Raw genomic sequence first — 26,633 nt, 5'->3', positions numbered from 1 at the left:
GGAGCTGGATCTAGTTATTTGGGGGGTGTTGTCTATTCGTTATTGGATATCCTTTTGTGTATTTGGATCAAGATATTTAATTGAGTGTATATCATAGTGGTGAGATCATTCATGCTAGATCATAGTAAGATAAGTGGTGTTTCATAGGTGCCAATTGGAAAGGGGTTAGGGCCGAGTTTTTGGACAGAGAATAGAGGACTTCTATGCGCTGTCATAGGGTTTCAGCAAGTTGAACCATGGATGATGAAGTTTTTTGTAGATCATAGATAATACTTTTGCGAGAATCAGCTCTATGAAACCTCATTTGTGTAGGTGCATAGGAATTGATGAGACGGCTGATGTATTGGCACGAGGTCTTTTTGCTGTACTTAAGTGTGATATCCCCCCATCCTCCTTCCCGCTGCCCCCCCTTTCTCTTTCTCTTGCTTGACATTCTTATTGCTTTGAACCTTTGCGCTATGTTTTCTTTTCAATAATCATTGAATTATAGAAGTAATGGCAACAGGAGTATTTATTTTACATTAGACTTTCAATTTATATTTTTGTGCTCTTCTTATTATGTGCTTTGCAGATATTTGAAACGGGGTGTAAATGATCGGGGCAGAGTTGCAAATGATGTTGAGACAGAACAGATAGTCCTTGATGAGGAAGCTGGGTCATGCAAGGGTAAAATGAGCTCTGTAGTTCAGATGAGAGGTTCTATACCCCTTTTCTGGTCACAGGAAGCATCCCGATTTAGTCCAAAACCAGACATAATTTGTAAGCAAAAGAAAGTTTAATTTTCTTTGCAGTCGTTTGTTGGATTCGTGTGGGGTGAATTGCCTCATTGAAATTTCAAGTCTGCAGTTATCCGTAGTAGAAACTTTGATTCATTTTTTTATTTTGGCATCAGTGCAAAGGTATGATCCAACTTACCAGGCTACTAAGTTGCATTTTGAGGATCTTGCTAGAAGATACGGCAACCCAATTATTGTACTAAACTTAATTAAGGTACAATCATAAACTTCATGTCTTGCTTAGGATAATTTATTATGGATACTTCCTGGTATCAATACTTCATGTACTTGTTTGCACCTTGTGGATATTTTTCTTATCCTTTCCCTTGCAGCAACATTGAATTCCCCCTTCTCTTGACCTTGTACTCGACTTCGGTTGCTGTTAATCCTACACAGACAGAAGAAGATTCTAAATAAAAATGTATATTAATTGGTGGTATTCTTCTTTAGAAGTTCAGTTGCACCCATGATGATCTTGAATCCTGTTCCTTTATCGCCTTTCTTTTAAGGGCAGATATGTCCACGAAAGCCGTTGTGCTAACACACATCCATTTTCTTGCTTGTCTTCACCTCAAAAGCCAACAAGCAATGGCTAGTGCGAAAGCCGTTGTGCTAGCATGCATCCCTTTTCTTGCTTGTCTTCGTACTCCTTGGACCTTGTCCTTTAGGGTGGCTTCTATCTCTAGTCATGTACTTTTCCCCGTGGGCTGGTCCATGAAGTGGAGTATCTAAGAGATTCTTGAGGCCTTCTTGATGTCTTCCTATGAATTTGGTGTTATTTGGCTAAATCACTTTACCTCTGCAGCTGTAATGGAGATCCAATTCCTTCTTAAATTAATTGTAGCTAACCCAAATAGTTGGGATAAGGCTTGGACGATGATGACATTGACTTCACCTCTGCAGCTCCTGGTTGTCTTCTGAGATAGCTGTAAACACTTGAGGTTGTATGAAATATCTTCCATCTTAGGGCTGTGCGTTTGCAGGATTTCTGCAGAATAATATGCTTTTTGTCTTTAAAAGTTAAAATGAAAACCTTGGAGTACTTAGTGTTGGGAAGATTTCTGCAGAATAAAATGCTGTCTTTTTAAAATTTAAAATGAAAACCTGCAAGTAATTAGTAGTGGGAAGTCACTTCTACTTAAGATGCTCAGAATGACAGATTAACACCTTGTGCCAATTGATATTATTCCTGTAAGCTTCTTGATTAATATCTGAGTCTTATAAATACATGAATTAGTAAATGGGAAGAGCCTTCCCTCCATTGCATGGATAAATGTATGGTTTTTCCAATTTGGGATTCTAGCATTTGGTTATATTTATTCATACATCCCCATCCTCAGTTTAGAGATAAAGCTAGTTAATGTCATCTTTGGGATAATTCTGCATCCCTATTTTATATGCCAGCGCCTGGGTTGCATTCCCTCTTATGCTTTGCATTTATTATGATGTCTTATTGCTTCAATTTAGAGTTATCAATAACTATTGGGAAATGCATACTGATGAGAAAAGTGAGAATCCAATATTTTGAAATTTCTGATGCAATTTGGTATCCAACTCACTTGTTGCAAATACTTATGTTCCACAATATCACATATTTTTTTATTTAAATAGATGTGATGCAACCACTGAAGCATGTTCTACTTCTACTTGCTAGTCACTTACTTTTTTCTTAAGCTGCTCGGTCTATTCATCAAAATTCTATCCCAATATTGTGGTCATAAAATGTCTATAATTTTAAAAAATGAATATCTTAACCATATTGTGATTTGCTTTGAATTCTCACCTCCCATTGTTTGATATGTACTAGGCTCACTTTATCAGTTATCTTTATAGTTTGCTTCGTTATTGTAATGAAATAAGTTGAAGGTTCTTTGAAAAATTTGATACATATTGTTTTTTCCCTGTTGTGATCTAATGGAGATACTCTGGAGATGTTGCAGTTTGATTAGTCCTTACTGCCTGATCTGGTTTGTCTAATGAATGGTGGAAATTGCAGACAGTTGAGAAAAGGCCTCGAGAAATGATGCTACGGCGGGAGTTTGCAAATGCAGTTGGGTATCTAAACCAGATCATTTCAGAAGAAAATCAGTTGAAATTTATTCACTGGGACTTCCATAAGTTTGCAAAGAGGTATGGATTTATGAATCATATTACTTCCTCGCATTGTACTATAATTATGCAGTAAGAAAGTTTGCTATGCTTTGGGGGGTTTGGATAAAGTATATCCTGTGTCAGTTGATGACAGTTGCTTTTTTGTTTTTGTTTCTTTTACAGCAAGTCTGCCAATGTTTTGGCTGTCCTGGGTGCTGTAGCCAGTGAGGCACTTGATTTAACTGGATTCTACTATAGCGGAAAGCCTGCTGTAGTTAAAAAGAGAGCAAACCAACTTAGTCGAACAAGTACTGCAAGGTTTAGATTATACTCTCATCAAATTAATTCACTTTTGCATTGATTTTTCTATTGTTATATGGGTCTCTTTTGATTTTTTTGTCTGTTCACAGTCTAGTTTTCAGTTTATGCGGTCAATTTAATTTTGTGTGATGGTACTTGTATCTGTTGTCTATATTGGAAATCAAATCAATAGTGAGCCGTTTACTTTCGAACTCCTCTGAGGTCAATTCTGTTTCATCATGTTATAGATGCAGATTTTGGAGAGGTCTAACTCTAATCTTAGATGTCCATATGGAGTAGGACACTGTTTTGGGACAACCTCAGGACTTGACATGCCTAATGCCATTCGAACGAAATTTTTTTGGGGTCCTAGATAACTTAATACTGCAAGATCCTAGAAAGTGAGAGTGCCTGTATCATGACAATTCTCCAATGGTCCACGGGTTCTGAAATTTAGGAGTCATAAATTCTAGAGCAAGAGTGCCACTTCCAGTTTGCTTATTCAGTAACTAAGGGTGGGAACAAGCTTGCTGAATGTTTTTTATGTCAGTTCTATATGGTAGATTCATGGTATTGTTACAATTGCTTTAGATTAGTTTGGGCAGGTAGCCTAGGGGTACCTGTTCCAATTCAAAGTGATGATTTTAGATGCTTTTGAAAGCCTAGTCCAATCCCCTTTTAAGCAGTACTTTTGGTTAGCCAGGTTTTCTAAGTGCTATAATGTCTCATTTTCTTTATTCAGGTGTCATTTTGTGAAGATAAGCAGGATCAGGAAAATGCACAGAAACATCCCTCACTAATTGAATATAAGATTGAGCCTTGCACATCATAGTGAATAGCAGTGAAAAACCCAAAATATCCTTTTAATATAATGCGGCATTCTAAGTGAAGATTGAATGACTAAGTGCCCCATGGATATGTAATATGTACTAAACTATACTCAGCAATTTTATTATAAAAAAAATCCTGCACTGTTAGTGGAGAGGACAATTGGTATGTGAGATTATTAATATATTTGAAAGAGCTGTTATCGTTATCTTTCCAGCATTCACTATCAGAAAGCCCTAAATGTTCCAGTGATCTCAATTGAGAACAGTAATCATTCAACTAGGCTATTCTCTGACTTAATATTTCTGTAAATGATTTGGGATAAGCTATCCCTTCTTACCATGTTGGGGGACTGTAGATGGATGTGACCCATAGGGGCACATTGATCCTTTTATGTGGAGTTTTGTACTATGTTATGTTATATTTATCTCCAGCTCATGTAAGTGTACCCTGCAAAAGTCCTATGGAAGTTTTTGAAATGCCACAAATATAAAATATACGAAGTGGTACTGTAACTGTACTTGTTCAATATCTTTTCTTTTCTTTTTTCTTTTTTCAATGGCTTTTTTCTTTTTTGTCTGTTTCTCTCCTTCAACATTCTGTATGGACTAATGCCAGTTCAACCCTTTCACATCAAATAATATATTATAACAGGGATACATTGGTTTTTCTGGCATGTGCTGTACATCCTGTACCTATCCCAAAGATAGCAACTCCCATCCTCCTCCTCCTGCTGCTGCAGTCTCTCTCTCTCTCTCTGTCTTCCACACACTCCCAACCTTCTCTCTCCCCATCCAATATGGGTCGGTCTGAAGTGTCAGTAACTCCAGGTTCCATAAACTCCAACCATTCTATCCCATTATTATGATTCCTGAGGCTTGGTGGTTCAGAAATGTCGGGAGGAATGTGGACCAGTGAGTTTCAAATTGGAAATCCATAGAGTTTGAAATACTCAGGAGTGCTCTCTCACCCCTTGAGAACAATGTGGTTTCTATTCTCTCTCTTGAAAGAAAATGCAGGCAGACATCTGAGTGACACGTCATGGTTTTAAAACCTTTGGCCAAGTTATCAAGTCATAACTGGGTACCCTATCAGCAGTTACCTGCCATCTAATTCAAATATTATATAGTTCAAATACTTTCTTGCTCAATGATCGTGATAGTTTTTTGAGATCATCATCATCATCATCATCATCTGAGCCTTATCCCAACAATTTGGGGTCAGCTGCACGAATCATGTTTTTCCATTTTGGTTTATCATGGGCCATACCTTTAGTTAGGCCATAAGTCACCATATCTCTTCTCACTACTTCAGTGATAGTTATCTCAGATAACTTATAAAAATTGTTCATCTTGAGTTCCCTTGAAATGCAATTCTGTTTGCTAGCCTTTTGACCAAACATAATATTGTTGTGTACTATGCAGAGATAGTTCCTTAGGAGATTTCAGAACGGGTTCGGTTGATCTTGTCAAAATAGGCAATAGCAATGAACCTTTAAACACAATGAATACTAGGGACAAAGACAACGAGGTTTCTCAAAACACAAGAAAAAACAATGGTTCCAGGAATGCACCTCGATTCCAGAGTGGAGTTCTGCGTACAAACTGCATTGACTGCTTAGATCGCACAAATGTTGCACAGTATGCCTATGGCCTTGCTGCCTTGGGTCGCCAACTACATGCAATGGGTTTGACAGGTGTTCCCAAAGTGGATCCCGATAGTAGCATTGCTGCTGCTCTTATGGACATGTACCAGGGCATGGGTGATGCTCTTGCTCAGCAATATGGTGGCTCTGCAGCTCATAACACTGTATGTTTCCCATAACTGCTTGGGTTTTGAATTTTTTTGATTGGTTCAATTACTGCTTGTTCTGTTTGTTGGGATTTGAACTTCGTCTTTTACTAGTTCCATTCTCTCGTAATGCTATTTCCAGGCACTTTGGTGGGTTTGTAATATAATACAAATTTTTTTTGGGAACTATCAAAACGACACCTGGACTGATCATTTTCCAAATGACTATATCTCTGATCTGGTACTTGAATTATGACATTTTCATTGTTGAACATACTGGAGTAAAATAATCATTTGGAGAAAAGTTGACCGGTCCAGGAAGCGTTCTTTGGAGTTCCAAGTTTCTGGAATTCCTGCACAATATGCTCGTGTTTGGGACTTCAGGGACTGTTTTGTTATTCACCCTAAACTTTTTGATGGATCTGGACCACTGCAAACAGGAAATCACTCATTTTACATTGTATCTCAGGTTTTCCCTGAGAGGCAGGGTAAATGGAAAGCTACTACTCAATCCCGTGAATTTCTGAAGTCCATAAAGCGCTACTATAGCAATGCCTACACAGATGGGGAAAAACAAGATGCCATAAACCTGTATTTTCCCACTCTTCTCATTCCTTGAATCTGGATATTTGGATTTTTAGATTGGAGTTGTATTATGTTGTTAATCTCTACGCCTGATAACTAGTATTTGTAGCAGTAACTAGTTAGTCATGGTATCACTCTCATTGTGGGTTTCATTGTTGTGGCTTTAGGTTCTTGGGTTATTTTCAACCTCAAGAAGGAAAACCAGCTCTTTGGGATTTGGACTCTGATTATTACCTCCATGTGTGTGGAGTTCCAGATGAGACAGTTCCTGTTAACAGGTGGCTATGGAATTCCATTACTGGCATGTTGAGCAGTTTAAATGATTGTCGTCGTAAGTAATTGATGAACACGTTGCATCTGTAAAAAAGTTCATCCACGGGTCACATCATTCAAGTTGAATTCTTGCTTTGTATTGTTTGGTCATTGCTTTAAGTGATTTTATTTTTCCCGTGCAGTTCATCAATTGACGCTGCAACAATGGCAGGTGGCAAGAGCAATCTTGCACCTATACCTGCTTGCAGAGAGGACTTCTCTCTTATGAAATTGACATCGTTTGACAAACTTATTGAGAGGACATGTAGCTCGATAAAAAATGTGCGGCTTTGTAGTGAACCTGATCAGAGAACTGCTCCTGGATCAGGCAACTTTGGAGTGGCACCTGATGCAGCGTAAATGTTTCTTTTAACTGTGCAATTTGAATTTGACACAACCATTGAATCAAGTTTTCCTTCCAGTTTAATAGTGTCTTTTCAGAGCTAGTTTGGGTTTTTCTCATGATGCTTCATTGTTTTTTTTCCCCCTTAAGTTTTCTTCTTTTGTTGGGTGAGAAAGAAGCAATTGCATGTTTAGTTTCATTTTAAAAAAAAATAATTGAAAGGAAGTTCACTATTTTGTATTAGAATAGATGAGTTACGAAAAAGAGTACAGATCACCCACAGGCTGGGTGCTCGGTACAGCTCACAAAAAATGGGTTTATCTCACACTACACAAAATGATGGAATATCTGTACAAAGGAAAAACGAAAAAGGATAATCCATCTAACCCACTAAGCAAAAGGTGGGGCAACTAACAGAGCTGAGACAACCCTCAGCATGAAGTCTTGATGGTAGCTCCTGAGGTATCTTCAGCTTAAGCAAGGGTATTAGCTATGTGGTTGGCCTCCTGCCGCGTACATCAATAGGAAATATGCAATTGTTTATGAAGCTTGAAACGCTCATCAAACACAGTAGCAGACGCCATGGACAGGAAGAGGTCGTCTAGCCTAAGTGAGTACCTTCTTGGAGTTTCCCTCGATGAGAAGGGCATTAGACCAATTAGGGCAGAAACATTTGATCCCTTCCAAGAGGACAAGGGCTTTCTGTTGTGGAATCCTCAACTCTAATGAATCCCAAATAGGAGAGTAGCGTGTTACCGAGGTGGTCCTTGAAGAGTCCACCTAAGCCAGCTGGGCCGGGTTTGCCAAGAGAGGAACCATCGAAGTTGAACTTAATTCTTACTTGCTCTTGTGGGCACGAAAGGGAGGACTGAGGGATGTGGGCTGGCCTAGTTTCCAAGGTAGCATGCCAATTTTGGAGGAAATCCAAGGTGGTGCAGTGTTTGAAGCTTTATGAGTTTGTGGCCCAAAAAATAACCATGCCGTGATGCGGTTCATCACCGCCATAGGCGTTGTTTCCTTGCCTTCAAAAATTTTCCAGTTTCTCTCATTCCAAATTGCCCAAAGGGTGGCTTGCACTGAAGCATGCCACAAGAAGAGAATAGCAGAGGGCCGCGGTAGGGAGAAGAAGCCATAAAAAAGCTGGGAGGTGGAGAATGGGGAAGGCCAAACCAATTGAAACTTTTTAATATATCAGCCCAAAGGAGGGAGGACCAGTCACAGTGGATGAACAAATGTTCATTAGATTCCGCTGCTGATTTACATAGAGGGCAATATTTGGTATTAGGAGACCTCTAGATTGCAGCTGATCAACAGTTAGGACAATTTGTAAGATGGCTAGCGAGCAGAAAATTTTTATTTTTGGAGGGATGTTTGGGAGCCACACTCGGTTGGTTAAGGGGAGAGTGGGTGGGACTGTGGGTGTGGAGCGAATGAGCTACGCATAGAAGGATGCAACCGAGAGCTGTCCTGAGGGATTAGGCACCCAAATGATGGTGTTGACACTGCTGGCAGGTAGGCACTTGAAGCGAAGCTAGAAAATATTAGAAAATGGGAAGTGTGGTCGAACAACAGCCTCCTAAGATTGGGATTCGACTTTCCACCCCTATTTCTTGCAACTACAGCCCTCCACCCTGTGGCGCTCCTCCCTCAGAGGGGTCAACCCTTTCTCCTAATTCCTCTTGGCTTTCCCCCTCAAGCTCTATATCTCACTCTGTGACTTCGGTTGACTCCACCTTCTTCCACGACTTGCTCCGCGCACAAGGTGACCTTCAAGAGGTCATGAGAATGATGGGCTTCAAATTCGACGGCCCCCCAGAGGCCCTAGAAGACTTCATCAATGCCGATTTAGTCTAATCCTCCACAACCAAAAAAAAAATTTCAGAGAGGGAATTGGATAACCCGTTAACTTTTGGAGTCAACTATGACTCTGGACATCCTCAATCCCTTACCCCTCATCCTTCTGCTCTGAACCACTCAACCTCGGCAACCCCATCTCAACTCCCTCGTTGCTCAAGGAGGACCCATACCTCATCCTTCTCCCAATGAAAGTATTAATGTGGAATGTCTGTGGCCTAGGCCAACCTCTAAAAAGAAATGCAGTTAGAGAACTGTGTGCTAAGCATTCCCCTTCCCTTTTGGCTACATGTGAGACCAAACTGCCTTCTTCCACTCTTTCTGATATTCGAAGCATTTGGGGCTTCAGGCAATGCAGGTGGACTGCTCTTGAAGCGCAAGGTGCTTCGGGTGGCATCTGGATACTTTGTGATCCCACCCTACACGATCTGCTAGATTCTGTTGTAGGCCTTTTCTCAGTTACAGTGACCCTTTCCAGGTTCTCTGATAGGCTACACTGGAAATGCACTGCGGTCTATGGACCCAATGCTGACAATCTTAGGCCTTCCTTTTGGGCTGAACTACAAGCCATCTCCACCAGGTCCCGAGCCCCTTGGTGTTTGGGGGGGGGGGGGGGAAGAATTCAATGTCACACGTTGGTCTCATGAGCGCAATTCAAACCACTCCATATCCCCGAGTATGGTGCAATTTTCTGATTTTATATCTCACAATCACCTCATCGACATACCCCTCGCATGAGCCCAATTTACTTGGTCTAACCATTCCATTAACCACTCTCTCTCTAAGCTTGATCACTTCATCACCTGCCTGGAATGGGATCACACTTTCCCTAGTACTCATTCGACAGCCTTACCCAAGACAACCTTCGATCATCGCCTTTTTTGCTCGATACTCATGCAGTCCAGCATGGCCTGAAGCCCTTTAGGTTCGAATCTTGGTGGATTAAGGAACCCAATTTCAATCAATTTGTGGCGAATTCGTGGAGCTCCTTTGTAGTACAAGGATGGTCGGGATTCAGGGTACAAAGAAAGTTGCAAATGCTGAAATCCAAGTTGAAAATTTGGAAGGGACAGCACCTGGGGAACTTTCGGGGCAGAAAGGAGGCTTTGATCCAAGACAGTCAATCCTGGGTCTCTGAGGAGGAATTAAGACATCTGCTACCAGCCGAACATGATCTGCGTGCTAAAGCCAAGTTTGATTACCACGACACTCTTCATAAGGAGGAGGTTTACTTGGCACAGAGACCAAGGTTCAAATGACTAAAGTTGGGAGAATGGAACTCAAGCTACTTCCATAAGATATCTAACTAACGGAGACGCGAAAATTCCATTACCCATCTCAAGGTCAATGATGTGGTCCTAGACCAACCCCATCAAATACAGCAGGCAGCAGTGCGCTTCTTCTCCAATTTAATCTCGTCATGCCACGGCCCAAGACCCACTATGCACGATATAACCTTCCGATACCTTTCTCCCATTAATGTGACATGGCTTGAACATCCATTTACAGAGACTGAAATTTTGTTGGCTCTCAAGGATTTGAGCCCCAATCGTGCTCCCGGGCCTGATGGCTACCCTATAACCTTCTTCAAAACCTTTTGGGAGCTCATACGCCCTAATATGTTGGAATTCTTCTCGGAATTTCCCTCTAGAGGGGTCATCAATAAGCTATGAATGCAACTTTACTCGCATGAATCCCCAAGATTGAAGGGGCTGAAGAGTTGAAAGACGCTAGACCTATTAGCTTGGTCAATAGCAGTTACAAACTTTTGTCCAAAGTCGTTGCTTCCAGATTGAGGGCTGTGATTCATTCGGTCATCTCTCCCACCCTAGATGCATTTGTCAAGGGCCGCCAAATTTTGGATGGGGCTCTTATTTCACATCAGTGTATCCACTCTCACTCTTGTCTGAAGACCCCAGGACTAGTTATAAAACTAGATTGGGAAAAGGCTTATGATCATGTTGATTGGGATATTTTGGATGAAATTATGAGAAGGATGGCTTTTGGGGCCAAGTGGAGAGGGTGGATCAGAGGTTGCATCTCTTGCCCATTCTTTTCCTTTCTCATTAATGGAACCCCAAAAGGTCTCTTCTCTGCTTCCAAAGGACTCCACCAAGGAGATCCTTTGTCGTCGTTCTTGTAATTGTGGCCGAGGTCTTTAGCACCTCTATCGCGCGGCTCTACCAAGCAGACCTGTTATGTGGTTTCAAATCTAGTAGTCTGGGTACCCTTACCTCCCATCTTCAATACGCGGATGACACCTTGATCTTCTGTGACGCTTCAGTTCAGCAGGTTGATACAAGGATTTATCTCAGGTGCTTCAAGATTGCCACCGGTTTTAAGGAAAATGTCGACAAGTCCAAGATGATGGGGTTTTGCACTAACCCATCTTTCATTCAATTTCTAGCCGATAGATGGGGTTGTTCAGTTGAGAAGTTCCCCTCGTCTTAACTTGGCCTTCCTCTCTGCCTTGGGATGGCACGACTTACTCAGTGGAGCCATATCATTGATAAGTTTGACTAGAGGTTTGCGGGATGGAAAGGAAGATTTTTGTCGAAGGCAGGAAGGTTAACCCTCATCAAAGCCACTCTAGCTAACACACCAGTATTTCAAATGTCCTTATTGCGCATCCTGGCAGCAGTAACCGGTAGATTGGAGCGGATGATGAGGGATTTCTTCTGGGGTGGGGAGCATGGGAACAAATTCCAGCTAGTCGCATGGCTTAAACTTTGCTTGTCAAAAGCCCAACCTCAAAGCTGCCCTCTTAGGCAAGTGGTGGTGGAGATACGCCACTCATCAAAACCACCTTTAAAGAGAGGTGATCAAATTCAAATATTGCTATGCGGAAGATCACTAGAGTCCCAACTGCAGGACCATTGGTGTTATTTCTGGGTTTTGGAGATCTGTTTTATGGTGCCGAGACCAATTCTCGAGGTATATTCGCTATCGCCCTAGAGATGGGACAAGGGTACTGTTTTGGGATGATAAATGGGTTGGTCGTACACCCTTGAGGGATCAGTTTCCTACCCTTCATTGGATAGCTAGTGACCCATTCTCAACTGTGGCCAAAAATTTTGGGCTTTCGGGTTCTCTTCGAATTTGGTCACCAAATTTCCGGAGACCCCTCAATGACAATGAAGTGGATGACTTCGAGGTCCTGGTAGAAATCCTGCACTCAGTTTTCCTTCCTGCCTCTGGAGTAGACAAGATCATATGGGAACCATCCCCTTCTAGAATTTTTTCAGTATCTTCTTTCTATACCATTCTTACATCTGACTCCAAAACTGCTGGCCCTAATCCTTCTTTTTTATCTAAAGCGTGGACCAGTTCTTGCCCCCAAAAGTCCAAGTCTTTAGTTGGATAGCGATCCATGAAAGGGTTGACTGTAGATTTACTACAAAGTAGAGGATTGCAATGCCCCAATAGATGTGCCCTGTGCATGGAGGAGGAGGAAACTAATGCTCATCTATTCCTCCACTGTGGGGTCGCTAGAACCTTATGGACGTCTGTTTTGGGCCTTTTTCAGTGGTCCTGGGTCACCCCAAGCTCTGTTCCCCACCTCTTCCAGGCCTACGTTCATTCGCCTTGGCCTAAGGCAGGTAGAGAACTTTGGAAAGCTGTTGTGGCTGTGAGTTTGCAGGTCCTATGGATGGAAAGAAATCACAGGATTTTTAGAGGAGAAAGAGCTTTGACTGCGGCTTTGCCGATAAAGTGACGACCCTGGTGGCTTTTTGGGCCTCCAATTATAAGCTATTCAAAGACTTCCCAGCCACCGACTTTCATAAAAATTGGGCAAACCTCCTTCATGTGGTATGTCCCAAAATCCCATGAGCAGCTGTGTGGAGACCACCAGGGCCAGGTTCCATCAAGCTAAATTTGGATTAGCTGATTCTACTCTGGCTGAAGCTCGTGCCCTGCTAAAAGGACTACAAAGTTTCAATGGCACTTGGGGCTCCTGTTTGGTGGTCGAAGGAGATTCTAAGAATGTTATTTCGTGGGCCTCCAGAGTATCTCCCTGCCCTTGGCGTCTAGATGATGTCTTTGATGAGATTTCACACCTGTCGCGGGGTATTGCAATCTCGTGGTGCCATGTATTCTGAGAAGCCAACTCGGAAGCAGACTTTTTAGCCAAGGAGGGGGCCCAATCTAACAATCTGGGGATGCCTTAGTCTTTTTGTCATTTTTTGTGGAACCTCTGCCATCTTTTATTCTTGTTTGAACCCTTGAGGGATGTAATGAGGTACCCCCTGGGGGGACTCACTTGACTGTAAAGCTTTATACCATTAATACTATTATAGTTAACTCTTCTAAAAAAAAAAAGATTGGGATTCGACTTACCCCATCAAGTTCATGAAGATGATGAGATACAAGGGCATCCCAAGGGCATCCCAATCCCTGGCCAGTAGGTACATGTCATGGAAACTCTCCTTGAGACAGGAGTTGCTGACCCAAAGGTCATTCCAGAAGCTAACTCTACCTCCCTAACCCTGAAGCGAATATTGGGCCAGAAATCATGGGGGATGGAGAGAAGAGAGTGTCATGCCTCTGAATGACTGGCACCAGGGGAACCAGTTGGGAGCCAAGAGGAAAGGTCAAGGTGGCATTTGTGGTGTAGTACAAGCTGCCATAGGTGGTTCTCTTTGGTAGCAAACTTCCATCTCCAGTTTCTGAGCCGGGCTTTACTATAGAGCCTACATATATGCAGACCCTAGGGGAGACACACCCTATCCCAAGCCACCAGGTGGAACTTATGTTTGTCTACCTCCCCGAGCATAAGAAGTTTCTCATAAGTTTTTCTTGGTGGGTTGAAACAAAGGCTGGGATTTGAAAGAGAGAAATTCGGTAGACAGGAACATTGGAAAGAGTGGCTCTTATGAGAGTGAGTCAACCTGCCATAGAGAGGAATCTGCCCTTCCATCCATCAAGCTTTCGATCAAACTTCTCGATTAGGGGGTCCCAAAGGTGTTTCTTCAGTTTGCCAATGCATAGAGGAAGCCCAAGGTACTTGGCATGGAGATCATCTACTCCACTGGCGAGGATCTTAGCAAGACTAAGGGTTTGTTGGTGATCAATGGCCACCACCATAATTTTGGATTTCGCCATATTAATTCTTAGCCTGGTGGAAAATTTGGAAAATAAGTACAAACAAAGAGTATGGATTTGTTGCTGGTCAACCTTACAAAACACAAGGGTATCGTCAGCGTGTTGGGGTGGGAGATGGTAGGGCCATTGGTGGAGACTTGGACGCCCTCCAAAAACCCTTGTTTGTATAACCTCTCGATAAAACGACTGGAAGTCTCTGCGATTATGGCAAAATGAAAGGGCGAGAGGCGGTCTCCCTGTCAACGCCCTCGAGAGGCGGAAAAGTATCCTTTGGGAGAACCATTCACCAGAATGGGGAAAGAGGTTGGAAAATGTACCCTCTCATCCATTTGCACCACAGTAGAAGGTTCCAATCGACGTGGTCGTAGGCCTTCTCACGACCACTCAGAGGTCTTTGGCTACATGACGAGAATGGATGCATTCATGAGCTATCGGGGCACCACGATCCTTGAAATCTGCTCCTTGGTTTCTGGATATGACACAATTGAGCTCTTCTCTGAGGCGAGAGGCAAGGACTTGGAAAGGATTTTGTAGGAACTATTGAGAAGCTGATGGGACTGAAGTCTTTGAGCTTTCTAGCTCCTTCAATTTTTTTTATCAAGGCAACAAGGGTAGCATTCGTGGCCTTGTGGATGGTACCTTTCTGGTGGAATACATCGAAAAAGGTGCACATGTCAGAATACGTGGTCTCCCAAAAGTGGTTGAAGATGGCCACAGGGAAACCATTAGGGCTATGGATGGCTTTGACAATCGCCTCTTCTGAGAGCAGACATTCTAGCTAGAGTGCTTCGTCACCAAGGAGAGGGAGAAATGAGGGTTCGACCATTTTGGGCTGGGGATTATGATTGACCATGAAGAGGTTTTGAAGGTATAGGACAATGGTTCTCTCAATGTCTCGTAGCTGGTCAAATAGGAAAGGCCCTTCTCTAATTTGGGTAATAGTATTGTAGCACCTCTTGCAATTTGCAATCTTGTAGAAAAAGGCTGTGTTTTTGGTCAGCAAGCTTGAGCCATTGCACTCGGGACCATTGGAACTAGAAAATTTCTTCCTTTTTCAAAATGGATGGCTACTCGAGTTTGGTTTGGTTTTAGCTTTCTGCTCTCTTTTCTCTGGGGTAAGGGCTCTATGCTTTTCTAAAGAGTCAAGGTTGTCTAGCGTAAGGGCGTTATTCTTAGCCTGAGCGGGACTCTCTTGGAGGTCATGGCTCCACTCTTTCAGAGCGAGCTTAAGCAATTGGAGTTTCTTTTTAAGGCAGAAACCAGCCCAGCCATGGACTCAGTACGATGCCCACCAAACGGTGACCTGGTTTGCAAAGTTTGGTTCCTGTAGCCAGGATAATTCGAACCTAAAACGTTTATTGGTAATGGGCACATGGAGGGTTTCTAAGAGTATAGGTCTGTGGTCTAAAGTAGGCCTGGGAAGGGTCTGGGAATAGGTCCCCAGGAAAAATTCATCCCAGTCAGTGGAGGTGTGAAAGCGGTTTAACTTGAGAGGCGAGGGGTTTCAGAGTTGTTTGTCCAGGTAAAGAGAGCTCCATTGAGAGGGATCTCTTTAGGCAGTTTCTGGAAATGAAGTCGGAGAAGAAGGACATGCAACTTGAAATCCTTTGAATCCTATTTCTTTCATGAGACCACCTCATGACATTGAAGTCTCCTCCTGTGTACCAAGGGAGAGGAGGCAAGGCTGCAACTCTATCTAATTCTTCCTAGAGCGCGTTCCTCAAGGAAGGGAGGTTGGGCCCGTAGATGGCAGAAAGCTTCCTATCTAGACCATCATTCATCCTTTTGACATTGAGAAACTGAGAAAGTAGAAACCAGAGAATTGAGTAGTGAGTGTAGCGTAGGGTCCCAGATGACCGTGATATCCATTGAAGTACCCTGTGCCTTGAGTGCAACCCATTGGCAAGGTCTGTGTCACCCTAGACCTCTGATCAAAGAGAGGGTAGGAGAGGGTTGTTTGGTCTCCAGCATGGCAATAACATCGGGGTTGGATTTGGCACAGAGATCTCTGATGACTTGTTGCTTCCTAGGATTCCTCAGACCCCTAATGTTCCAGATCAAGACCTTCATGGTGTGGGGACAGAGGAGGAGTTCAGGCGCCTCGGCATGTGAGAGGCTGGCCTGCTGAGGTGATTGGGCCAAGAGAGGATGTGGAGGAAAGTTGCAGGTTTTTCTTACCATAGAAGATGCTAGAAGAGAGGTTTCGAATCGCCCTGAGGACTTATCCCTTACCTTGAAACTTGTTTTAGGCTTAGCTCTGAAGTAAGTCCTGGATGCTGTCAGGAGGTCCATCGAATTGGAAGCCCATCACTTTCAGCACCTTGTGTATGTCTCTTTGGGCGCTCTCAATGTTTTCAATTTGTTCAGAGTCCGCTGAGTCTGCGTCTGAGTCCTTTGAAGGAATCAAGGTCCGAGGAGAGCAAGACCTTAGGGTAGCAGGGAAAATGATTTCATATTGCGAGGAACATACTCCCAAGAGGTCTCCTTTTATAGTTAGAAGATGGACTGTGGATCTTCTGTTGGACGAGTCTTTCTACATGAGTGTAGTGAAGACTGAGATCTTGCATGTATGTACATGTGAGTTTAAAAAGACATAAAGCCTTGATTCTCACTACACATCCTTATATATACATATGCCTTATATTTAAGAAAAGTATAGGTGTTGATACTCCTCTAACAGATGATGGTAGGTCATCTGAGAAGATCACAAGCTGACCGTTTGTCTTAAAGTACCTGTCACAAACTATTGCCATCCCCATAGGAAGATTTTCCGGATGAAGCTCCATGTTTTAACGTGGGTGAGAAATGTTATTTGATTTGAGGTGATGAAAAAAATGAAAATTTGTCTATATGGCCAAGTTGATCACAAACCTGCTGACAATAACATTGTCTCAGTTGAGGCATATGCACACCAACTCAATAACTAGCTCAGGGAAATAGGCACATGTAACAATCCTAAACATTCAAAAAAAAAAAAACTCTTTATAGTATGATGGTCCATATAGGCATTATGGTCCTTAGGGACCATCACTACTTTTATATCTTTTTACCCTTCACTTTTCTTGCCATCTGCCACGTCCTTTAGTGGACGTGGGTTGTAAACACTAGAAGCATATTATTAATGTTACACCTCATGTATGAGGTGGAGGTGTTTTAAAGAATTTAAATAGGACGGAAGGTAAGACGTCGCCTGACAACTCCTTTCTCGTTCTCCCTCTTACAAACGCTGTGAGCTCCTCTCTTCAGCCGAATCTCAAATATTAGAAGTAAGTGACTTCATTATCTTGAAGAATAATTCGTTTTTTTTAAAAATGAAATAATTATTTATGTCTATTATCACGAATTTTAGGCACGGTAAATTTTATGCGTAAGTGACTTCATTGTCTCGAAAAATAATCTTTTTAATAAAATAATGATATTTTATCTATGTTAGAAATTTTAAATGCTGTAAATTCTTAGAAATAAATTTATTTATTTTTCTTGTCTATTGTTAGAAAATTTTAGATACTGTAAAATTATTAGAAATAAATGTGATATTTCTGCTTTTAGTAAAATTGTGAGATTTCTTTCTACTGTTTTTGAATATTTAGACATTGTAAAATTCATGTGCAAATGACTGCCTTATTATTTGAAAAATGATTTTTTTGCTATTGATTATAGCATTGTCTGTGAAATGTTTATTTGCGAATTGACATCCCATAAATTGTGATAATTCCGTATTCTTGAATTTCTATAAGAGTTTTTCTATACATATTAGATTGGCAATTATGCTAGAATGTCTTTACGAACTGCTACTTTTCTAAATTTGAGCCCAAAATATTTGACTGGTTATTTTTGAAATGTTATTGAAAGTGACTGTTATTAATGGTTTCAGTGAAATTTATATCAATAATTTCGATGATATGTTGAGTACATGATATTAATGCTTTCGAATGTTTAAAGAGATTTAGAAATACTTTAAGTATGCAAGTGGATTCATCCGGTTCGACGGTGAGGTATAAGTGGACTTATCCGATACACCGGTAGGGATTAAGTGGACTCATTCGGTATGCCGGTGAGGTATAAGTGGACCTACAGGGATTAAGTGGACCTATCTGGGATGCCGATAGGGATTAAGTGGACCCATCAAGAAGCTGATGGGATAGATAGGTGACCTACTTGGGACGTCAGTAGGGTAATTTGTGAAATCCTTTGAATTATGCACTGCCGTTAAAATGTTATATGCATTTCAATTATTCGGATTATACTTAATTATGCATTTTTGAAAGTGAAACTGTTGATGTATTTCACTTAATAGATCTCCTTTTTGAATATCTAGATATCTTTCAACCATGATTATTTTTAGGATTATGATGATCACTTACTGAGTAGCCAAATCCATCAAACTATGGTAAACATTTTTTTCAGGATAACTGTGGTTTCATATTGAGTGCTCGTCAGGATCAACTTTGGAAGATATTGTAGTTGTGCTTAAACTTTCGTTTGTTACTTTGTAAGAATTCGCCATGGTAAATTTATCTTGTCAAGAGATGTATATATGTTTTGACTGTCACCTCTCAGGAATATCAGTATTGTAAATTCTTGGGGTGTGACAATTATGGTATCAGAGTGATAGGTTTAAGATTCTTAGGAAATTTAAAAAGAATGTACTTAAAATCACATTTATTGTGTGTACAGATCGGGACGAAGTCAAGATCTAAAATAGCTGAAGCTATTATGGAAGGAATTCACAAAGCCTTGGAAAATATGGCTGGTCTAATGCAGCATCAGATGGAAAACAACAATCCACCCAGGCAGTTAGTTACGGGAAATGGTGGGAGTAATATCGAACAATTTAAGAAATTGAACCCACCTTCTTTTAAGGGTGTTGTAAACCCACTGGAAGCCGAGGGATGGATTATGCAATTGGAGAAAATGTTCGAGGTAATGGAATGTCCCGATGATAGGAAGGTGGTCTTGGTAGTTTTTATGTTAGATGGTAAAGCACAACATTGGTGGTGAATGGCAAAAGGAGTATTGGTCAAAGAAAATAAACCCTTGATTTGGGAAGTATTTCTAGAGGCATTTAATGAAAAGTATTTCCCAAATTTTATTTGAGACAAAAAAGAAATGGAATTTCTGAAATTAATCCAAGGAAACCAGACAGTAGCACAGTATGAGGCCAAGTTTACTGAATTGGCCGGGTTTGCACCACATATGATTAACAATGAGGCAAGAAAGGTGAAAAATTTTGAAAGGGGTCTCAGACCAGCTATTAGAAGCAGAATATCAGTCTTAAAATTAAGAACTTATGCTGAAATACTGGATCGAGCCCAAATTGTCGAAAAAGATTGCGAAGATTTCCAAAAGATGAAAAATCATAAAAGTCAGGTTAGACCCACACCATCTAATCGACAGCAGTTTGATAGGGCAAATAAGAAGCCAAGGCCCTTGCCACTTCAAAGCCTAATAGAACCATGTAAAAAATGTGAGAAAAAGCATCGATCACGCCCTTGTTATTGGAATACTGGAGCCTGTTTTAAATGTGGAAAATTGGGGCACCAGATTAGAGAATGTCCTAGCTTATAGATGCAACAACTTCCAAAACAGGGAGAGATAGCTCAAAAGCCTCAGATGAAGGGAAGCAGGGAGAGATAGCTCAAAAGCCTCAGATGAAGGGAAGAGTATTTGCGATCACCCAGCAAGATGCTCAGGCCTCAAAATCAGTGATCCAAGGTACTCTTATTATCTTCCAAAAAGTAGCTCGTGTTTTGATTGATCTTGGATCTACTCATTCATCTGTGTCATCACACTTTGCATGCCACTTAAAGGTAAAACCAGAACAATTAGAATACATTCTAGAGGTAGCCACACCGATGGGAAATTCAATTGACACCAATATAATGTACAAATCCTGTATAATAAAGATAGAAGAAAAAGAATTGTTGGTTGATTTAATACTCTTAGAAATTCAAGATTTTGATGTAATCTTAGGCATGGATTGGCTTTCTACATATTATTGATTGTTACAAGAAAATGATTGCCTTTAGTATTCTGAAACAATCAGTATTTTACTTCAATGGTATCAAAAAAGACTCCCCATCATATTTAATCTCCTGTATTCGAGCTAATCGCCTCCTTCAAAAAGGGTGTCATCTTGCCTATATCAAAGAAGATAGGAAGGAAGAGAAAAATTTGGATACCACTACGGTTATCCGAGAATTTTCCGACGTTTTTCTCGAAGAATTGCCAGGATTACCGCCTGACAGGGAAATTGAATTCTCTATTGAATTATTGCCAGGGGTAGCCCCAATTTTTAAGGCACCTTATAGAATGGCACCTGCAGAACTTAAGGAACTTAAACAACAATTGGAAGAATTATTAGATAAAAGTTTTATCAGGCCCAGTGTGTCACCTTGGGGTGCTCCGGTATTGTTTGTTAAAAAGAAAGACGGGACCATGAGATTGTGTATTGATTATAGACAGTTGAACCAAGTGACAGTGAAAAATAAGTATCCATTACCTAGAATTGATGATTTATTTGATCAATTACAAGGATTACAAGTGTTTTAAAAAATTGATCTTAGATTTGGATACCAGCTTAAGATTAAAAGTGAAGATGTTCCCAAGACAGCTTTCAGAATAAGGTATAGCCATTATGAAATTTTAGTCATGCCTTTTGGATTAACCAATGCACCGGCTGCATTTATGGATTTGATAAATTGGGTCTTTAAGCCCTTTTTGGATAAATTTATTGTGGTATTCATCGATGATATTTTAATTTATTCCAAAAATCAGAAGGAACTTGAGCAACATGTAAGAATGGTATTGCAAATATTAAGAGAAAAGAAATTGTATGTCAAACTTAGTAAATGCGAAGTTTGGCTTGAACAAGTGACATTTTTAGGACGTCATATCCAAGGAAGGTCTATCAGTTGATCCTTCAAAGGTTGAAGCCGTTGTTAATTGGAAACAACCAAGTAATGTGACTGAAGTTCGAAGCTTTTTGGGATTGACAGGATATTACAGAAAATTTGTAGAAGGATTTTCTCAAATCGCAACCCCATTGACTCGATTGACACAGAAAAATGTCAAATATGAGTGGACAAGTGAATGTGAAGAGAGTTTTCAAGAATTAAAAGTTCGATTAACGTCAGCACCTATTTTAACTACTCCTGAGGGGAGTAGGGGATTTGTGATTTATAGTGATGCTTCACATAAAGGCTTGGGTTGTGTATTAATGCAATATGGGAAAGTAGTGGTATATGCATTCAGACAGTTGAAAGAATATGAGAAAAAATATCCAATTCATGACTTGGAGCTGGCTGCAATTGTATTCGCTTTGAAAATGTGGAGGCATTATCTATATGGTGAGCAATTCGAAATATACACGGATTATAAGAGCTTGAAATACCTCTTCTCTCAGAAGGATTTAAATATGCGGCAGATAAGATGGATGGATTTTTTAAAAGATTATGATTGTAGAATCCATTATCATTCAGGAAAAGCTAATGTTGTGGCCAACGCTCTAGGTAGAAAATCTACAGGAGTCTTAGCTCATCTAATGATCAAAGAAATGAGATTGTTAGAGGAAATAGTGGATTGGCATCTGGTTCCGTCCATTAATGGTGTGGTAAGTATGATTGCCAACATTAAGGCAGAACCCCAATTAATCCAACAGATTCGATCGCCACAAAAGAAAGACCCTCAGCTTATAACAATTGTAGAAGAGGTGAAGCGGGGAAAGAGAGATGAATTCGCTATATGTAGTGAGGATTTGCTAAGATTCAAAGGTCGGGTTTGCGTCCCGAATGATGAGAGTGTGAATAAAGCTATTTTGGAAGAAGCACATCACTCTCGTTATACGATACGTCTCGGAAGTATTAAAATGTATCAGGACCTGAAGAAAATCTTTTGGTGGAATAATATGAAAAAAAGAGGTAGCACTATTTGTGTCTAAGTGCCTACCTAACATGCCGACAAGTAAAAGCTGAGCATCAAAGGCCCGTTGGGTTGTTGCAGCCTTTACCCGTGCCAGAGTGGAAGTGGGAGCACATCTCTATGGATTTTGTCTCTAGCTTTCCTAGAACAAATTCAGGACATGATAGCATTTGGGTCATTGTAGATCGGCTGATCAAAGCTGTCCACTTTCAGCCGATTCGCACGATGTACATTTTGGATCGGCTGGCCCAGTTGTACATTAAGGCAATAGTGAGGTTGCAAGGAGTTCCTGTCAGTATTGTATCGGACAGGGATACTCGGTTTACTTCTAAATTTTGGGCTAGGCTACAGTCAGCCATGGGGACGAGACTCACCTTTAGCACTGCCTTTCACCCCCAAACTGATGGACAATCGGAGAGGACCATCCAAACCTTGGAAGATATGCTGAGGGCCTGTGTCATTGACTTTACAGGAAGCTGGATGACCATTTACCCTTGATTGAGTTTGCTTATAACAATAGCTTCCAAGCCAGTATTCAGATGGCACCATATGAAGCCCTGTATGGAAGGAAATGTAGGTCACCCATCTGTTGGGACGAAGTTGGTGAAAGAAAGCTTTTGGGGCCAAAAATTGTCCAGGTAACCACATATAGATAGCATTAATTCGAGAAAGGCTCAGGACAGCTCAGAGTCGGCAAAAGAGTTATGCCGATAACCGACGGAGAGATCTTGAATTTGAGGAAGGTGATCGAGTTTTCCTAAAGATCTCACCAATAAAAGGCATTATGAGATTCGGCAAGAAAGGAAAGCTGAGCCCACGTTACATCGGACCATTTGAAATCCTAGAAAGAATTGGAGGTGTCGCTTATAGATTTGCCTTACCACCCGAATTGGCAAACGTCCATAATGTCTTTTATGTATCATCACTACAAAAATATCAGCCCGACCCATCCGATATCTTGAAATATGAACCTTTACCGATTAGGAAAGACCTATCATTCATTGAGCAGTCAATTTTGATACTGGATAGAAGGGTACAAGTGTTGCGCAACAAGGAGATTCCTTTGGTCCGTATATTATGGCAGTACCATTCAATAGACGAGTCGACTTGGGAACGAGAAGACGATATCAGAGAAAAATATCCCTATCTTTTTCAGTAATCTGGTACACAAATTTAGAGGACTAAATTTCTTTAAGGGGGGAAGAATGTAACAATCCTAAACTTTCATAAAAAAAAAAAAAAACTCTTTATAGTATGATGGTCCATATAGGCATTATGGTCCTTAGGGACCATAACTACTTTTATATCTTTTTACCCTTCACTTTTCTTATCATCTGCCACGTCCTTTAGTGGACATGGGTTGTAAACATTAGAAGCTTATTATTAATGTTACACCTCATGTATGAGGTGGAGGTGTTTTAAAGAATTTAAATAGAACGAAAAGTAAGACGTCGCCTAACAACTCCTTTCTCGCTCTCCCTCTTATAAACGCAATGAGCTCTCCTCTTTAACCGAATTTTTTTTATCGAAAGCTGCCTCTCAAATATTATAAGTAAGCGACTTCATTGTCTTGAAGAATAATTTGTTTTTTTTATAAATGAAATAATTATTTCTGTCTATTATCACGAATTTTAGGCACGGTAAATTTTATGCGTAAGTGACCTCATTGTCTCGAAAAATAATCTTTTTAATAAAATAGTGCTATTTTATATATGTTAGAAATTTTAAATGCTGTAAATTTTTAGAAATAAATTTATTTATTTTTAGAAAAATAATCTTTTTAATAAAATAGTGCTATTTTATATATGTTAGAAATTTTAAATGCTGTAAATTTTTAGAAATAAATTTATTTATTTTTCTTGTCTATTGTTAGAAAATTTTAGATACTGTAAAATTATTAGAAATAAATGTGATATTTCTGCTTTTAGTAAAATTGTGAGATTTCTTTCTACTGTTTTTGAATATTTAGACATTGTAAAATTCATGTGCAAATGACTGCCTTATTATTTGAAAACTGATATTTTTGTAATTGATTATAGCATTGTCTGTGAAATGTTTATTTGCGAATTGACATCCCATAAATTGTGATAATTCTGTATTCTTGAATTTCTATAAGAGTTTTTCTATACATATTAGATTGGCAATTATGCTAGAATGTCTTTACGAACTGCTACCTTTCTAAATTTGAGCCCAAAATATTTGACTGGTTATTTTTGAAATGTTATTGAAAGTGACTGTTATTAATGGTTTCAGTGAAATTCATATCAATAATTTCAGTGATATGTTGAGTACATGATATTGCTGCTTTCGAATGTTTAAAGAGATTTAGAAATACTTTAAGTATGCAAGTGGACTCATCCGGTTGCCGGTGAGGTATAAGTGGACCTATCCGGTACGCCGGTAGGGATTAAATGGACTCATCCGGTACGCCGGTGAGGTATAAGTGGACCTGCAGGGATTAAGTAGACCTATCTGGGATGCCGATAGGGATTAAGTGGACCCATCAGGACGCTGATGAGGTATATAGGTGACTTACTTGGGACGCAAGTAGGGTAATTGGTGAAATCCTTTGAATTATACACTGCCGTTAAAATGTTATATGCATTTCAATTATTTGGATTATACTTAATTATGCATTTTTGAAAGTGAAACTGTTGATGCATTTTTGTTAATAGATCTTTTTTTTGAAAATATTGATATCTTTCAACCATGATTATTTTTAGGATTATGATGATCACTTATTGAGTAGCCCAACTCATCAAACTATGGTGAACATTTTTTTCAGGATAACTGTGGTTTCATATTGAGTGCTCGTCAGGATCAACTTTGGAAGATATTGTAGTTGTGCTTAAACTTTCTTTTGTTACTTTGTAAGAATTCGCCATCGTAAATTTGTCCTGTCAAGAGATGTATATATTTTTTGACTGTCACATCTCAGATATATCAGTATTGTAAATTTTTGGGGCGTGACAGCACATAACTATATTATGTAATTCCTAGCAGTTGACATTCCTCTGTATCATCTTCGGTGGACTACTTTGACATAGAATTCTGTTTAGTGTTTCTCCAAGAGATTAAAGAGGAGCCCGGAAACTTACAATATTCCTAGTTAGCCTCGTAGTGGTGCCTGGATACTGTGCCAATCAAGACCTATGTATGCTTTCAATTCACAGCGATTTAATAATAAGAAAATTCCATGTTCATGTGTAACTTCTAGTTTATGGAATGATTCTACCACCACACGCAGTCATCTAGACAGGGAGCACTTATTAGCATGCTTTACAATTTAGTCATCTGTTTTCTAATTCCATTAGTCTTTTAATGTATTTACTGAATGCTGTGACTTTTTGTTTCAGTGAAATACAGCTTAAAAGCCCAAATTGGCTGTTTGGCCAGCGAAAAGTGGAGGAAAACGGTCCTGCTCAGAAACATTTTGCACGGGGTGGGAAGTCTCAAGAGGAGATGGGTGAGGACGATTACCTTGATTTGAATTGGCTCTCTACTACTGATAATGTATGCGAGGAAGATATTTTTCAGAGGTGAGTTGCAATGTATTATCAGTCTTGCGAGATGTCTCAACTGGACATATTTTTCTTCAGCTAGTCTTAATATAATATTCACTCATACATCACAATTTTGCAGGTATCTTGCAACAACTTCAGTCAATGAGACCAATGGATGGTATGGTGGTGGCCTCTTGAACGATCAAGATGAAAGCAGCAAACTGTATAAGCACTATGCCGAATGTTGTGAAGTAAACCATCCTTTTACCTTGCAGCTTGACCATAAAAAAGAAATACAAAACTCTCTCTCTCTCTCTCTCTCTCTCATTTGTGCGTTTTTACACTGGTCTTAAGGAATTTTGTCAAAAGATGGAGTATTAATGAATTTTGTCAAAAGACAAGTATTTCATTGTTCTTGGCTGGCCAACTAATTGCTTATCCAAATACTTGTGAATACACAGGGACCAGCTTCAGAGCCCTTCCAAAACAATCCAGAGAGAGAGAAACACTACTCGGATGCTCTGGACATGATGGTGGTAGAGAGTGGGGATAGTATGAGTGTCGAAGAGGAGATGGAGGCTGCCTTCCAAGAATATGAACTTATTGGGATGGACCTTGGCATTTCTGCTACCTGTAGATCTTTGGCTGGAGACCCCAGCAGATTGACAAGATGGATAATTGGAGAAGAGAAGGTTCCTGGGCAGAGGGTTTGTTGATGTGAGAGAGAGAGAGAGAGAGAGAGAGCTCTTTTTCTTTTGTTTTTTATTTCATTTTCTACCTGGATAATCAGATGATATTTGAAAGTATATGCTGTGTTCTAAGAGATCTGGATTGGCCAATGTTGATCCTGAAGATGTTTTGTTCGTGAAGTATGTACAGTACAATACATGATTATGCCTACAATAAAATGGGTTCCCACTTTTTATGTTTAAATTTTAGGAAGGTCTGATTTCACTATCCCTCATACACTCATGTGTCACACATGCTTCCCACTTCTTTCAGAATCTTTTGGCCACGGCTTCGAGATGCCATAGCACTTCCCATGTTTGTTTATACTGTTTTAAAATGCTCTAAAATGGGGAACCCACAGCTGCCATGCCATCCTATAGAAGCACCACTGCTTCCGAAGATAGTGGACGAGGCAGGTTTTGGCAGCCGCTTCTTCTGCCAATCAAACATGCCTTTGCGTCTTAAAATTTGTAGAATCAAAAGACGTCTTACCTTCTT

At 40.3% G+C, this 26,633-nt stretch overlaps 1 protein-coding gene across 6 annotated transcripts in view; it reads left to right on the top strand.

Moving 5' to 3' along the window:
- Positions 1 to 26,339, top strand: part of ATSAC1 (Phosphoinositide phosphatase family protein) — a 38,379-nt gene extending 12,040 nt beyond the window's left edge. For 2 of the 6 annotated variants that reach the window (XR_016049719.1, XR_016049717.1), the window contains exons 6-16: positions 572 to 759; positions 893 to 990; positions 2,773 to 2,906; positions 3,051 to 3,185; positions 5,420 to 5,804; positions 6,256 to 6,377; positions 6,539 to 6,702; positions 6,827 to 7,039; positions 25,260 to 25,442; positions 25,546 to 25,657; positions 25,868 to 26,339. Coding sequence is in view for 3 of the 6 variants with exons in the window: in XM_006841491.4 (XP_006841554.1) it covers positions 572 to 759; positions 893 to 990; positions 2,773 to 2,906; positions 3,051 to 3,185; positions 5,420 to 5,804; positions 6,256 to 6,377; positions 6,539 to 6,649; positions 6,827 to 7,039; positions 25,260 to 25,442; positions 25,546 to 25,657; positions 25,868 to 26,122 (1,936 nt within the window). In the remaining 3 variants the exon portion in view is untranslated. Of the gene's footprint in view, positions 1 to 571; positions 760 to 892; positions 991 to 2,772; positions 2,907 to 3,050; positions 3,186 to 5,419; positions 5,805 to 6,255; positions 6,378 to 6,538; positions 6,703 to 6,826; positions 7,040 to 18,390; positions 18,577 to 25,259; positions 25,443 to 25,545; positions 25,658 to 25,867 lie in introns of those variants that run through there. The other 4 variants (XM_006841491.4, XM_020665439.2, XR_016049718.1 and 1 more) reach the window with 3 other exon arrangements.
- Positions 26,340 to 26,633: the final 294 nt, after the last annotated feature.

Source organism: Amborella trichopoda, chromosome 2, assembly GCF_054954075.1.
Source record: "Amborella trichopoda isolate Santa Cruz 75 chromosome 2, AtrichopodaSantaCruz75HAP2 v2.0, whole genome shotgun sequence".
Taxonomy (NCBI): domain Eukaryota; kingdom Viridiplantae; phylum Streptophyta; class Magnoliopsida; order Amborellales; family Amborellaceae; genus Amborella; species Amborella trichopoda.
Note: the sequence above shows the minus strand (reverse complement) of the source record. Positions and strands in the feature narration are given on the sequence as shown.